At 34.3% G+C, this 15,400-nt stretch overlaps 1 protein-coding gene across 2 annotated transcripts; it reads right to left on the bottom strand.

Annotated features, from left to right (window-relative positions):
* Window positions 1–388: 388 nt before the first annotated feature.
* On the bottom strand, window positions 389–8,938 carry LOC147279846 (putative magnesium transporter NIPA4). Of its 2 annotated transcripts, none has more exons than XM_086250367.1 (9): window positions 8,450–8,938; window positions 6,404–6,460; window positions 5,549–5,639; window positions 5,316–5,476; window positions 5,065–5,192; window positions 4,822–4,959; window positions 1,749–1,841; window positions 1,022–1,130; window positions 389–841 (listed from the first exon to the last, which is right to left on the bottom strand). In XM_086250367.1, exons 1-9 carry the CDS (start codon window positions 8,619–8,621, stop codon window positions 741–743), a joined length of 1,050 nt encoding a protein of 349 aa, XP_086106493.1. In that variant the 5' UTR covers window positions 8,622–8,938; the 3' UTR covers window positions 389–740. The 2 variants fall into 2 exon arrangements, with proteins under 2 accessions (XP_086106493.1, XP_086106494.1); XM_086250368.1 differs by having other exon boundaries at window positions 6,404–6,497; window positions 8,450–8,477.
* Window positions 8,939–15,400: the final 6,462 nt, after the last annotated feature.

Here is a 15,400-nt window from a genome sequence, read left to right as displayed (position 1 = left end):
TGTAATCAAAATTCCTATGGGTGTTTGTATGTGCAAAAGACTCAGATTGGAAAATTGGTCCAAAAAAATGCCAAGGCAACAGGTATTATTCAGATCAAACCAACTAGTCCTTTTTGCCTCTCCTCAAGAAAGATGCAAACGGGTCTTTTTCCTCCGAGCAAGGACGTACATGTGGCGACTCTTCAAAAAATGAGGCACTGTACAACTGCCCACACAGCCTGCAACCAAGATATCTGAACAAATACTGGGACACTATAACAAGTATTTAACTCTCTGTTTATGAGTTCGTTGAGGATATGTTTGATGACCATGGTTTATAAAGATAATAAACAAGACAAACTTGAAGAAGCCTGTACAAAAGTCCAATCAGCTAGATGTGCCCTGTGTGTGTATACCAACCCATTAAGATTTTCTTTACGAATCCATTGAATGGCAAATGTTAGCCAAGATACACTGCACGACCAATTTGCGCAAAAATTACAATTTCTCAACGTCTTCCTAATGGAGCAGGGGAAAGAGTATACAACGTTATTGCTAAAAGCAGTAACTGTAAAGCCGACGAGTGAAAGAGAAGGGGGGAAAATCTTACCAATCTCTAAAACTATCCAAAAAAATATATGATTGGGTAGGTGGGGTAGATACGATGCTCCATAAAATACAGGTTTGCGTTAGCAAGGTTCCCCAAGAAAAGCATGCAGGTTTGTGGAGATGGCAGATGTGAGCTAAAGAATACATCATGTTCATCTTGAGGATTGTCTGAGAGGGATGCCTTCAGAACCATCAAGTCCATCCTCTTCTGTATGTTTAGATAGTCGCATGGAGGACATTGATGTTGTCATACCTGTACAAGATTTGATGACATTATCAATTCAATGTTCAGAAAACGAAAAAAGACCATGATTATACTCATGCACATGCACAGCCAAAAACCGTGCAATGTTGCAAGAAATAGGTCCCTTGTTAACAACCTAAGATTGACAATATATTATTCATGATAATAATAATAATAAAGGAAGCATACCATGATCAGCCATATCCTTTGTTCTGTGAAGAAGAAAAGTTCCTCCAAGGATAGTCACAAATCCACAAATTTCTGTGACAACCTGAGTTGGACTCTGCCTGTCCCAATCCTGAAAGTACAGTAAGATAGGAAAAATATAGATTCAACATCATCCCCTGATTAGTGGCCATCAGTTGGTGGAGTAAAATATTGTAACCCAAGGTGAAAGGAGGTCTGGATTATTGGAAGCAAAGACAGAAATCACTTGGGCCTGTTCGATAACTTTTTTATTTTTTCATTATAAAGAGAGAGGAGAGAAATGAGAGGTAGAAGAAGAACGAAAAGATGCGAGGAAGAAAAAGATTGAGAATAGATAAAATTAAAAATAAAAACTATTTTTACGGTTTAGTTTTCACTTTAAAACCATTCTACATATTCCCACTGAAATCTCTCATCTCTCTCTCTCTCTCTCAAACTTAATGAGAGAGAGAGAGAGAGAGAGAGAGAGAGAGCAAATATGATGTAACAATCTTTTTCTTTAAAAAAGAAAAACAAAAAGGATTTAGGGGACTATCTTATAATTTAATTTAAAGTTACAAAGAGGGCAGTTGCGATGGACACCTCTATGCGACTGGAGACTTTCGTGACGACAAGTTCTAAGATGATGTAACTAATCAGCAAAATATTTATATGGCAAAAAAAAAAAAGTATCAAAATATAGCAATATAATCTGTCAGAAGTAATATACCTTAAACATGATCACGCTAGCCAGAATAGTTAGTGATGTGAACATAACATAGTATATAGGAGATACCACAGCAGTGTTGAAAGTATCAAGTGCCTACAATGGAAGAGAAAAAAAAAAAAACTTATCATAATAATTCAAGGAACCATTACAAAACAATAACAATCAAGCCGAAGGGCAAACATGGTTCCAGTCTTCATAAATGAAAATGAAAAAAAAATAAAGGAAAAACTGAAAGTGACTACAATTGCAAAATAATGAAATATGTAACAGGTGAACAATCTAAGAATCTCCTGGCTGAGGTACATGCAACTGCAGATCGAAGCATTACTTTCTTGACACAGAAAAGTCCTTTTCCAGCCCTAAGAATGAGTTAATGACTTGTTCTATAATCTCATTGGAATAATCAACCATTTTAAGAAACAATTAAGATCAACTCCAATAGAGATGTCAAATGATAAATTCCATGGCCCATGTGGCAATCTAAGGTTCAATGCCAAATTTCCCCACCCTCCAACCAATGTGCCAAATTACTATTCTACTACTATGTATGAGACCCACCATAGCAATATATACAGAGAATTAAAAAAAAAAAAAAACAGTTTCTAATGCCTTATGCCTTTAATGCATCTGAAGCCCACTTATTTGAAAAAAAAAACCTAAAAAAAAATGTTGACCATGTAGGATTGAAAGTTCAAAGGCATTATCGCCTCCAATTATTCCCATTACCATATCCATTCCCTAAAATGCCTCAGCCAAAAAAGACAAAAAATTTCTTGGAACAACCCACTCCACACAAAAAACAAGCAGCAAACTACTCCAATTTGAAAAGTGGATGAGCAATGCAGACTCACCCTTAGCTTTACACTATGCACCAATGAGGAGATAAAGAAGCATAGGACCTCCTTTTTCGGAGCATCTCACAAGTATTTCATTTTACCATGAGCCACCAACCAAGCAAGAATTTGAACTTTTATAGGTATACCAGTCTTCTAGGAAAAAAATATATTATAGCAAACAAAGACGGACAAAATTGATACCCATCATCTTTTGTCGAACCGGACTAAACTCAAGGAAATATTACTAATCTGAGACAAAAATCAGTGAACTCTAATTCACTGTGTCGTTCAGGTTACCTGTAAATGTTAAATTCCAAAACAAGGCTCTAGAAGATGAGAATAAAACCAAGGGAAAAAAAAATTACAGCATTATGTTACAAACATTGGAACAGCTGCCTACCCATAAATGATCTAGTTACTTAGATAGCCATTTGTACTTGTCCATTTAACAAAAATACACTCACCAAAAGATCTAGTTTCTTCATCGAATCCAATAAATTACCAGTATGATTGATCTTACTTTCCTATTGACCAGGTTTCTAAACCATTCATGGAAAGACCCTATTCACCAAGTTTCTCAACCATTCATACAGAGATCCTATTCATAATGAACCACTATCAACTATTTCATATTCCATAACCCATAGCGGCCTTGCCAAACAAATCTATTTCCTCTAAACTGTCAACTAATCTGTTAAAAACTCCCGTTAACAGTTAGTAATATGGCTGAACAAATAATAAAAGATCAGTGAGGTTACCCTCCATAATTGTCAAGCTCTTGGAGAAACCTCATGAAGCCCTAAATATGTAACATTAAGAAGGGCGGAAATGAGTTACACAACTACAGGCAATATGTAACATCACTCCATTCAACACCTCCATATAGTGTTAAAATCTATACTCCAAATGCAATATAAGTGAAAACACAACTAAAGGGAATAAAACTCCTTTCTGAGGTACATTATTTATACCTACTATAGTGATGTAAACAGAAAAGAGGTATAATCCACTGACCTACAAGTTTCAAAGGACTGATTTTACTCTAAACACCACCAGTTAGTAGATTCTTTTAAAGAGAACTCTAGGAAAAACCTTAAATAAAAAACACTTACTGTTTGGGAAAATACTGAAAGTTCTATTAACGATTTTCTGCTTTTTCATTAAATGGGATCTGCCCCCTCTAGAATTTCAGCCTTCAACAGATAACTCATCCCAGAACCTCCATCTAATGTTGAGACCCTTACACTAAGGGCAATATACGAGAAAAATAAGTATAAGAGAAAGAAGTAAAGGTGATTGACTCCCTATTCTGAAGCAAATTATACCTACTATGGACAATTAGGGAATATAACCCTGTCTACACCGACACCCAGAATCTGATCTTATCCCAAAGTGGATTCCCTTTGGGACAGGGTTTTCGACATTGTGGGCTTCAGCTACTAACAAGTTTAAAGATGTCCATTATTGTTTCTGAATGTAGACTGGGAGGCAGCTTTCCCTATGATTTGTGTAATTCTTAGGGTCTAAGCTGTCTAGCCGTTCTTGATATTTATCTTGTTTGTTGGTTGTTTTATCAATCCACTGCATTTGTAATGTTTGAGTGAACCCTCAGTAGACTTCTTATTCACTGCATTTGTATTGTTTTCTTTCTCTCTTATAAAGCCTTTCAGTTTCCTATCCAACAAAAAAGAAAAGAAGAAAAAGGCACTCAGGGAATGATACTTGTTGAGTATAAAATTATAAATACACTTGCTTCCAAAGAAAACATGACCCACAATCAGACAATGTGATCTATTTAATTTACCAAAAAATAAAATGTGATCTATTGCAGCTTTGTAAACATTGAGAATATCTGCATATCATTGATGAGGATCTATGACATCATGCATCATTAGGGGCTTTGAACATCAGTGAGAAATGCAGAAGTGACAAACTTCATGATTGGAAATTTTCTCAAGTACAGGCCTTCCTCAATGGACCCTTTGTTCCTTTTCTGGCTGTTGGTATTATCACTAAGGTTTTTTTTTTTTTTTTTTTTTTTCCTTCCCCTTTTACTGTCTTAATAGCTAATTCCTAAGACAAGCTCACATTCCATACACTTACTTGCATACAAATTTGCTTGGATTGAACAGCAAAAGGGTCAATTAAAATCCAGTTTAGGAGATGATCATTGGGAAAATAAAAATTATAAAAATTATAGAAAAAGAATGCAAGAACAGAAAAGAATTAACAATTACCTTGTTCAAATAATTCATTTGGGTAAGCACACAAGAAATTACAACTAAAGTGAAGGCCCAAGTTTGGGGATAAACTAGCTGATTCATTCCTGATAATGTCAACTTCAAAGCAATTCCAAGTGCTTTAACACTCATGACCTGTCAAAGGACACCCTAATAGTTAAAAAAACAATTGAAAAGGAGATGACATGGGGAAAGCAAGCATAATTGAAACATTACTAAAAGTTTAGTAGCAATACATACCGACAAAGAACCTACAAGGGAGCAAACTCCAATGTAAACCATTATGTGTGTCTGGCCATATTGCGGGATAAAGAACCATATAAGTATAACCACAGAAGTTATGACCACAAAGGCGTAAAAGAGAAAACCTAACAAGAAAAACAAGTATGGGTACTGAGTTTTTATCTTTTAATTTAATCAAACGAGAGTATAACCATATACATGAAAATTAAGAATGAAATAGTCCATGAAAAGACAAATAGTTGTATTACCTGGTTCCATGGCAAGATCCCAAACTTCTGTTACAGATTCAATCATACGTTCTTGAGGAGCATGTAAAACAATTGTTGTAGAACCCACAACACATAAAGCACAACCAAGAATCCCAAAAATATGAAGCCTCTCCCGTAAAATAATATGCGCAAGCACAGCACTGCAAGACAATATTATGATCAGCATTCAACACTAAGAAGCAACCATATTTATGTGTGAATTTCCATCATGCCTGATAATTATGCTGAGAGCACCAAGAGGAGTTACTAGTATAGCTGGTGCAAACGCATAAGCCGCAAAATTAGCAATTTCCCCAACAATCACTGTCAAAATGGCAATTTTCTGTCAGAACTTTCTTTAAAAAAAAAAAAATAAATTCATGACCATAAGATGCAAAAATAACCATTTAGTTCATTAGACTCTAAAATACTTGCTTTTGTGATTAATTTCTATATTAGCATTGCGAATGGACAAGGACAAATCTGTCTTCAAAATGAAAAATGGAAAATCAATCTAAATCACCCCAAAGCTTTGATGACAATAAAAGAACCCCCTCCTATTTTCTTATACACTTACCTCTTTTTAGGTTAATAAGTAAACTGTAGATAAGCCCCAACCATTAGTCTATCGTTTCTGGCATGGAAATGATAATTTCATGGTCAAACTGCTCTCAAATGCCAGAATTACCCTCACCAAGATTAGCCAAAGTTAGAAACATACCCTTAAATTTATAAATCATATAGAGATTTTATTATTATTTAGGAATGACAAGTATGCCAATTTATTCATTTCTTATGGTGTAAAAGATTTTCCCTATTTATAATTTTCTTGTAAAATATATATTTCCTAGTTCTAAAGATTCACAAGTTTTATCTGTTTCAAACATTTTTCAACTAGGATCCATGTGTGTGTGTGTGTGTACACACACTTCAGAAAATGTAATCAATCAGAAATTCTCTGTTTTCTATAGTATTCTAGTTAATCACATTCAGTACATTTGAGTTATAATATATATATACATATATATAATTCACCAAAGAGAAAAGCTAATAATTGATCTTCACTGATCAAGAAATATACAACTCACTTGTTATCATGCCCACCCACCAAAGTGGCTCATATAGGTAAGAATATCCTCCAGATCCTGTGGAAGATATAAATGACTCAATTCCAATTAATCACTGTGACACATGAAAGGAACACAGGAACATGTAAAGCGTAAAAGAACAGACAAGCACTAAAGGCATGAAAGAAAAGCTGAAATCAAAGCTGAAATCAAAGCAACAGATGATACAGACCAACTGCTCTAAGAACTCAATATAGATAGTTTCTACACAATTTGCCTTGGCATTATTTAAAGCATAACAAAACCGAATGCTGTCTTATATGTTGTTCAGATACTGGATTGTTATTTTTATCACAGAGGCAAGGCGATGCATCAAAATGCCACAAAATTAGACAAACCAAATAAATACTGATGAGTAAGATGCAATGAATAATAAACAAAGCAAATATATTCTGTTCTGATAGAACAAAAAAAAAGAAAAAGAAAAGATGAATAAATAAATGCAAGTCATCTAGAATACTCCTATTGAGAAAAAAAAAATAAAAAGAAGAAAAATCCATTGACTAACAATTACTTCACTTGGGTTAGAAGAGTCCAAATCCTGAAAATATTCCATAATTACATTCTTCCACATAAGATCAAGAAATACGACAATACTTGATTTGGTCAATGGTTACAGGAATACTAGATTAATCTTAAATTTTTCATTCAATGAAACAAAATCACAAATTTAAACACCAAAAAAGTAAACCCACAATGACTGTAATTTCAAATGATACTTTCACTAACTTCAAAATTTGACCTGATCCGGTCAAACAAACCAATTCACAAATGTAACTATTAAGTAACAAATCAACCAACAATTGCGGGTTCCCGTCATTAATATTTTCAGTGATATGAATGGGGCTGCAGCCCTTTGGTGCCTTCTTTAAAAAAACTTGTACTTATTAACAAATAGTTGCCTTGATATAAATGCATCTATGCTAGGGTTTGCATTTGCAACCTTGAAAATGAAGTCTTATTTTTTTAAGAGAAACATAATTTTATTAAAATTGGTAATAAGTACAATCAGATGTTACAGAGGACAACATGTACACTGAAAACTGGAACTAAATGCAACCTTAGAAAGGAAGTTTAGAGGCCCATTAAAAAGCAAGAAATGAGAAACTCCTTGCACAAACATCACTGTGATACGGAAAATAAAGAGCTCTAAAAAGTCACTGATTAAAAAAACAAGCATATCAAAGCTTTACAAATTTATCCCTTAAAGGTAAGAGCTCTCAATGCCCAGCTTCTTCCATTGCAGGCCTCACACATGCACCATAAGTGCAACTGCCAATATAGTTTAGCATATGGTAAATATACATTGGCAAAAAAAATTTGAAGTGGCATGTAGTTAATGTCAACTGATACCTAGGATTAAGTAGCAATTACGTGAACATTTTGTCAAGTGGAGTAATATCACCTGAACTGCACTAATCTACTAAACAAAACCCAATTTCCAATTGAGAAAATATCTTTAAAATAAAAAACCTTACATAAGTTGTTCATCCCATTTCCAATTCCATGCAACCAAACCAAAATCAAAACAACAAAAATCTAAAACCATACACAATTGCTCAACATTAAACAATCCTGCATAACATTAGAAAAGACAAATGCACAATGCGCATCACATTTTGACAAAGTGACTTCAAACACCGAGAGATTCATAAACCACTTCATGAGTTGAGTAAAATTGGAGTTTTCAAAAAAGAAAAGTAGCAGATGCTCAGCAAGAATTTGACAATCAGCAACTGATACGTACAATAAATTAGCCTCCAATTTATTCAACTTCACTAATCGACTAAATAGAACACCTTTACGCACAATCTTGACTACATTTACAGTTTAGCCCATTTTCTATTTTCACTCAATTCGATGTAAAATCTAAAAATTACAACAGTTTAAACATAAAATCAAACACCCAATTGCTCCATTGACAACAATCCCACATCATAATCCTAAAAAGAGGAAAAATTGAACTTTTAGAGTGTACCCAGATAGGCATTGGAATTACAAACAAACCTGCTCTGACGCCAGAAGCCCCGGCCTTCTTCAAACCCTTCTTTTTCACAATGAAGCTAGCACCAATAAAAAGGCTTGAAGACAAAGCAAGAATCAAACCCTTGATGTTGTCAGAGGACATGCCCTTGTACGAGTCTCTCCAGCTCATCGGGCTCTGGACCTGAGTCTCCATGGCTGAGAAAACCGAAACAGGAAAACCCTAAGCTTCTTCGCACACACGCTTTGAGTGTATCATTACTGTTACAAAAAGTAGAAGGACCAAAAGAGGGTGATTGACTCGGTGGGGACTCGGAGTGAGTTGGGAGAGCGAGTAGGGGGATCGTGTTTGTTTACAGAGATTTAGATGGAGAAATGATTGAAGATAATGTCGGCGCTTGGAGCTGGCGGTGGGTACAAAGATACATACAACACAGCTGTAGATCGGAACGCAAGGAGCGAAGAGAGGGTGTGTTGGGTGTGTGTGTTGTGAAGTTGTGTGTAAATGTGGGGATTAGATTTTATGGTTTTACCATCATAAGGACTTCACTCCGACCAAAGGTTGATGCGTGCTACACGCCTACACTCCATCTTTTTAATTCTTTATTCATTAATTAATTAAGTTAAAAAAAAAAAAAAACAAACAAACAAGAAAAAACAAATTTCTTCTTTTCCCTCTTTTGTTTATGCAAATTAGAAAGTTGCAAACCATGGAAACTACTCTTTGGCAATAAAATGAGAACAAAAAATAAATGGAATAATATGCTTGGAGAGGAATTTTGTGTTACAGTGGAATCCAGCACATCTCTTACCCACTCATGTCATAAAATTGGCATAAATTCCATTTTTTGCCACAATATTGGATATAGAGAGAAATGGAATCGAAAGATCTCAAGTAACAACTACATTTATGAACTCCCACAACAATAAAGAGTATTTAGATTTACCAATAATTTGCTAGAACTAAATCCCCCACGACAACAACAAGATTAAGATCTACCCGTAATTTACTATGTAACTCTTCAAGTTTTCATGTTGGTAAATTTATAGTTTTCTTAGGGGAAAAATTTATGAAAAGTAGTTACACTTTAGGTCATCTTGCATTTCAATATATGATTTTTTTTTTCTCAAGTAATTATAGGAGATATTTCAAGTTGGTCTATAAACAAAAAAAAATCATTCAAATTCATTCATTAACTAAAAAAAACTTACAATATATCACGTTCGTCAAGATTTATGTTCAATAAAAGTAAAATGCCACGTTGGACATAAGTGACATGACATTTTGAATGTTATAGTGGGAGGATAGTGGTGGGTGTTGGATTTGCATGGTGTTCTTAAACTTATTTAGTTTTTTGTTTTATTTATATTTAAAAGTTTTCAAATTTTTTTATTGTTTTTTGCCACATGGATGTCTGTGTCATTAAAATTGAGAGTTGCTATTTGCACACCCTTTTTTTTTTTGCACACCATTTTCTCCTACACACTCCTTACCAATTTTTAAAATATAAAATTTCTTTTTGACACACCTCTCTCATTACCAAAATATCACAATCTCACTAATATGATTAAATTTCTCCTTACACACCCTCTCAACTCAAACACTACATACCCCCACAAACACATCTACACTACACACCCTCCCTACCCCACCCCACCTCCCAACCAATCAACATACATCTCACATTGCAGACACCCAGCTTCACACCCCACCGGCCAACCCAGCCCATCATTGCCGACACCCACCTCCGGCTTCATCACCACTGTCATCGCCGCCGTGAACGCCATCAGTGGTCTCATCACATTACTGCCACCCATATATATCCCCACCATAGCCATTGGAAGTGAGTATGCCCTAACCTAAATTTTTTTTATTTAAATGTAAATCTAATGTTTTTTTATCTAATTCAATTAGTTAATCCATCCTAATACCGTTTTCGTCTGTTTGAGATGATTTGGAGTGAGGATTTTCGGGTTTTGGAGTGAGGATTTTTGGGTTTTTTTTTTTTTTTGGATTAATACCATTTTGCTCCCCAGACAATTACACTTGTATCAGTTTGCTCCCCATACTTCTAATTTGGAAAATTAAGGATTTTGACTTTTTCAATTTGGCCAATTGAGGTTCTTCTGTCAATTTACATATTTTTCATCCAAATCTTTGAGGGCAAAATGGTCTCTTCCATTTAGATCTTATCATTTTTTCCTTATGCATCATTTTTTCCTTTTTTATTTCTCGCTAAATTTTGGTTGATCATCCCGACATTTTAGATGAAAAATGTGTAAACTGACGAAATAACTTCAATTGACAAAATTGAAAAAGTCAAGGTCCTTAATTTTTCAAATTAGAAGTCTGGGGAGCAAAATGACATTAATCCTTTTTTTTATTTATTTCGTAGCTCGTTCGGCACTGTTCTGCCGAACGAATTCATTTCATTCGGCAGTCAGCTACCGAACGAAATGAATTGGTTCGGCAGTACTCTACCGAACGAATCCAAAAATTCAGTTTTAAATATTTTGGTTCGACATATGACTGTCGAACAATACATAATGGTTCGACAACCATCTGCCGAACAGTTGATAATGGTTCGACAGGCAACTGCCGAACAATGAACAATGATTCAGTGGTTACCTGTCGAACCACTTGTGTTGAATTTTTTTTTTCTTTTAAGCTTTTGAAAAATCTTATATTTGCTAAAACAATTTTCAATTTATTGTTTGAAAATATAGGTATGAATAGAAGAAGAGGAAGACATGGTGCATCTTCGTCTAGAGGGAAAGTCCCCGATGTTGCCAATGATGTCGATGTTGGACATGTGCACAGAACACGACCCACAGCTTTTGGGTGAAAAAGGCTAGTAGAAGCATGAGCTAGTCATGAGGCAGTTCCTGAAGAAGCTGAGGTTCAGGTTGAGGATTATAATGAGGATAATCCCAACGAGCTTGCTGAGCCTTTCTCTGGAGGTCCCATTGACACATTCCTGTTGAGGAGTTATGGAACTCACGTAGTTGCTGTCATTTGGAATAACGAGGTATGATCTTTAACAATTGGTATTATATGCTTGTGTAACCTGCAGTAATAATGAGTGAATTTTTTTGGTTATGTTTGAATTAGGAACGAGATCCTTTAAGGTGCATGTCCAAAACCACTAAGCTTCGTGAGTGGAAGTTGTAGGCCAGAACAAATAATGATCGGTTGAAAGGATATGTCATTAATTATGAGTTGACATCATTGGTTCAGTGTTCTTACCGTACAGTTGATAAGGTGTTGGTGTCCGCTTTTGTTGAGAGGTGGCATCCGGAGACCAATACATTTCACATGCCTTTTGATGAGATGACCATCACACTAGATGACGTAGCCAACATTTTAGGCAAATGTGTCATTTAACTATGTCTAGCGTGTCATTTAACTTTTTCTTGGACAAAAAGCTTGACAAATGTACTATATTGTAAATTTTCATTAGTTAATATATGAATTTTAAAATGAAAAGTGAAAAAGAAGAGGAGGGAGAAAATAGAAAAGAAGAGGAAAAAAGAAATAGGTTTTTAAATTAATTTAATGAAAAGACTGAACTTACCAAAATAATCCTAGAAGAAGATCACTTTTTAACATAAAAAGTAACTGAGTTAACGAATTGACCATTTTGATACAAAATAAAAGTTTATGATTCAAAATCACACAAAACAAAATTCATATACTGAAATGCAACATGACCCAAACATTCATGTCCTTTTATTAAATTTCTCCATTTTTTTTTTTTGAAAAATGGATTTTTCTTTGATAGAAATCAAGCTGATACATCATCAAGCAGTAGAGAAGAGAGCCAGGATGGCTCATCCTCTATCCAAACATTGAAATCGGACAAGAAGGAGAGAACTTGGTTAAAGCATGAGCCACTTTGTTACAAGAACGACTTCGCCACTGAATATAACATGAGAGGAAACCATTGGTAAAATTATAATTTTATTTGTTTAATGATTTGCTAAAGAAAAGAATCAGTCTTTTTATTATTTTGAAAAAAAAAAAAATTAATGTAGAAGAGGTATTTTAAATAATAATAATTTTTTTAGGAGGCGATATTCGCACTTCCATTTTGTACTCTACTCCTCTCCAAATTAAATAACATATTGGAGCTAGTTCTACTAGTAAAATATGTTATTTTAAATAATAACATATTTTTTTAGGAGGAGAATATTGGAGCTAGTTCTACTAGTAATGGCCGGCAATGATTTGAAGGACTAGATGCCAAAATCAACAGACAATTTGTAATATAGCATTTTCTATTAGGCATGACTACATGAGCACCAATTGGCGAGTATAGCTGTTTCAACTCAAACTGAGAAACCAAGTAGCTTACAATGTACAATTATGAATAAATATTAATACATTGTTGGAAGTGTACAAATAAAAAACACATTGGAAGTTTGACAATGCTCCCCTTCACAAACAACATCTCAATGAACCTGAGGAGCTCTCAATGAAGCTGCTGACCCTTATAATCGTATATTTCCTATAATTATTGCTCCACTGTTTCATTTAACTTATTAACTGTACACGTTTGTAAATATTTGCACAGTAAATGAACTCTATCTGCAAAAGATACGAGTTTTTAGACCAAAATTTTTTTGCAACAATATCATCACTCCTTCCTCTCTGTTTTAAGTTTCAACTCAAGAATGTTACAGTAGTTGAACTGCTGACAGGGACGGATCTTAGTGGAGGGCTGGCGTGTTCAAGCCCACCCTAATTTTTTAAATAGCTATATATGTATAAGCCCATAGCCCCCCCAATTAAAAAAAGACAAAATAATAAATTAAACATCACCCACTCATCCAAGTACCCATTATTAATATACAGCCCCCACCCATGACCTATCTCCTGATCTCCAACCCATTATTTCCTTTTGTGGTTTTTTGTTTCCCTTTATTTTATTTCACGATCTGTTGTTCATTTTCCTCTGCTTCTCTTTTCTTTCACTTCAGCCTTTAGTCATTAGCAGTTCATCATGTGACAAAAAATCAATGGTGTTTGTTCGTAAATGGGAGAGAGAACTTCGTCTCTATAATGGGCTAAGGTCAATGGTGTTTCTTTACTAAATTCAAGCCCCCCCAAATTTTCAATCCCAGCTCCGACCCTGACTGCTGAAATGGTTCGGATTTTCTCCCGCAATTTCTGTGTGACAGCAACCCTAACAGTCATCACCCTGGCTTATCTTTATATTATCACAATTATCAGACATACAGTCAACACTTGATACAGAAGTACATTTAATTTCTTCCTATAATTATTAAAACCCAATAAAGGCTGCTCATACATATCAATCAAATGGAAAGAAAAGTGGAACTACACTAACAAACCAAATAATAAACAACAGATCTCATACATTCTCACAATTCTACATACAATTTTTAGACATTAAGAGGTTCATCAGGATTTTAAATTTCTCATGATCACACTCAAGCATGCATGACAGCAAATAACAGGAGTAAGTATCCTAGCTTTTAGCCAAGGCTGACTTCAAATGGTCCAATAATGGCATCCCCATCCACATTTAAATTACCATTAAAACATTGCATTGTAAGAAAAATCTCCCAAGGCTTGTATGCAGAGTAAAGACTTGGTGGATAAAAATTAAATAATTGTCATAATTTCCTTGGTCTTTTAGTTGATTGAGCTTCTTGTTGGCTGCATCCTTGAGAAAACATGCAAATCCAATATATATTAAAATACTAATTACCAATGCCCAAAAAACTGTTTAATGCCACATTTTCGACATTCTCTGCAGTGAGTGGCAACTCCACTGCTGAATTTTGAGTAGCAACCGCCTTTACAACTGTATAATAATGAAATGTAGATGAATACCAAACATCCAACTATGGAAAACTAAAAAGGGACTCAGGGCACACCTGCTTTATGAATGATCTTAAGACCTTTAAAGCGAAAAGAATATTATATATATATATATATATCTCTGCAAGCCTTAAAACGGATGTTAATCACCCTTTCTTTGGGCTTGGAAGTTGGAACTGTCATTATGAAAATTTGAGATGGTGAGTATGGCATAGGTGGAGTACAAGTCTCAAGTGAACCTAAATATGGGCTTTGATTATTTTACTTAACTGGAAGAATAAATTGTCAATATTGCAAATTTTAGAGCAAGTTTGGACATCCCATTGTCCTTTTCTGATTACAGGCAAACCTTCATTTTGGGCCATTGTACAAACAAATAATCATTTTCAACCTACAAACAAAATTATTGGATTGACTGAACACACGCAGACACAGGTCTATAAAGCATTGTAACCATTAATAACACAAATTCATGCAATAACTAGGTACATAGATTAACAAATCTTTATATATTTCCAATAAAAACAAGTACATAGTATTTGAATTCTTTTCTAACAGTGTCTTCCAAACTTAATCACAGTCTAAAGTTGAGCCACTAAATGCGTGTAATTAATCAAGTTCAGATTAACGTAGCTCATCGAGATTATATATAGCAAGGTATTAAATTTCATTTTTTTAGGATTTCAAAATCGAAACACATGTTTAATAATTTTTTGGGAAGATTTCGCCGAAATTTTTATCGAAATTTTCATATTTTCAATTTTCTCTAACTTCAGAAATTCACCAAAAATAGCTCGAGACTCCAAATAATTTACTGAAAAATTCTACAAACTCGTATTGATGAGTACTAATTCCCTATAACCTCAAAATAGTCAAATTGCTTTTAAAAAAATTATAAAAAAAATCCTACTCTTATAATTTAATTCTGAAAAAAATAATAATCGCCAAATTCTTGAATTTTCATTTTCTAAAATTCATTTCCACACAACTAAGCTCTAAAACCACAACCAAAGGTCTAAGTTAGTTAAAATAAATTTAAAGAAATTTCTAATTCCTTTAAACAAACCTTAAAACAAATTTGAAAAATTGAAGTAACAAAATTACCATAAGCCAAAATTTGGGTTGTT

The sequence above is a fragment of the Dryas octopetala genome, chromosome 7 (assembly GCF_963921425.1).
Source record: "Dryas octopetala chromosome 7, drDryOcto1.1, whole genome shotgun sequence".
Lineage (NCBI taxonomy): Eukaryota > Viridiplantae > Streptophyta > Magnoliopsida > Rosales > Rosaceae > Dryas > Dryas octopetala.
This window is presented reverse-complemented; position numbering and strand designations above follow the sequence as displayed.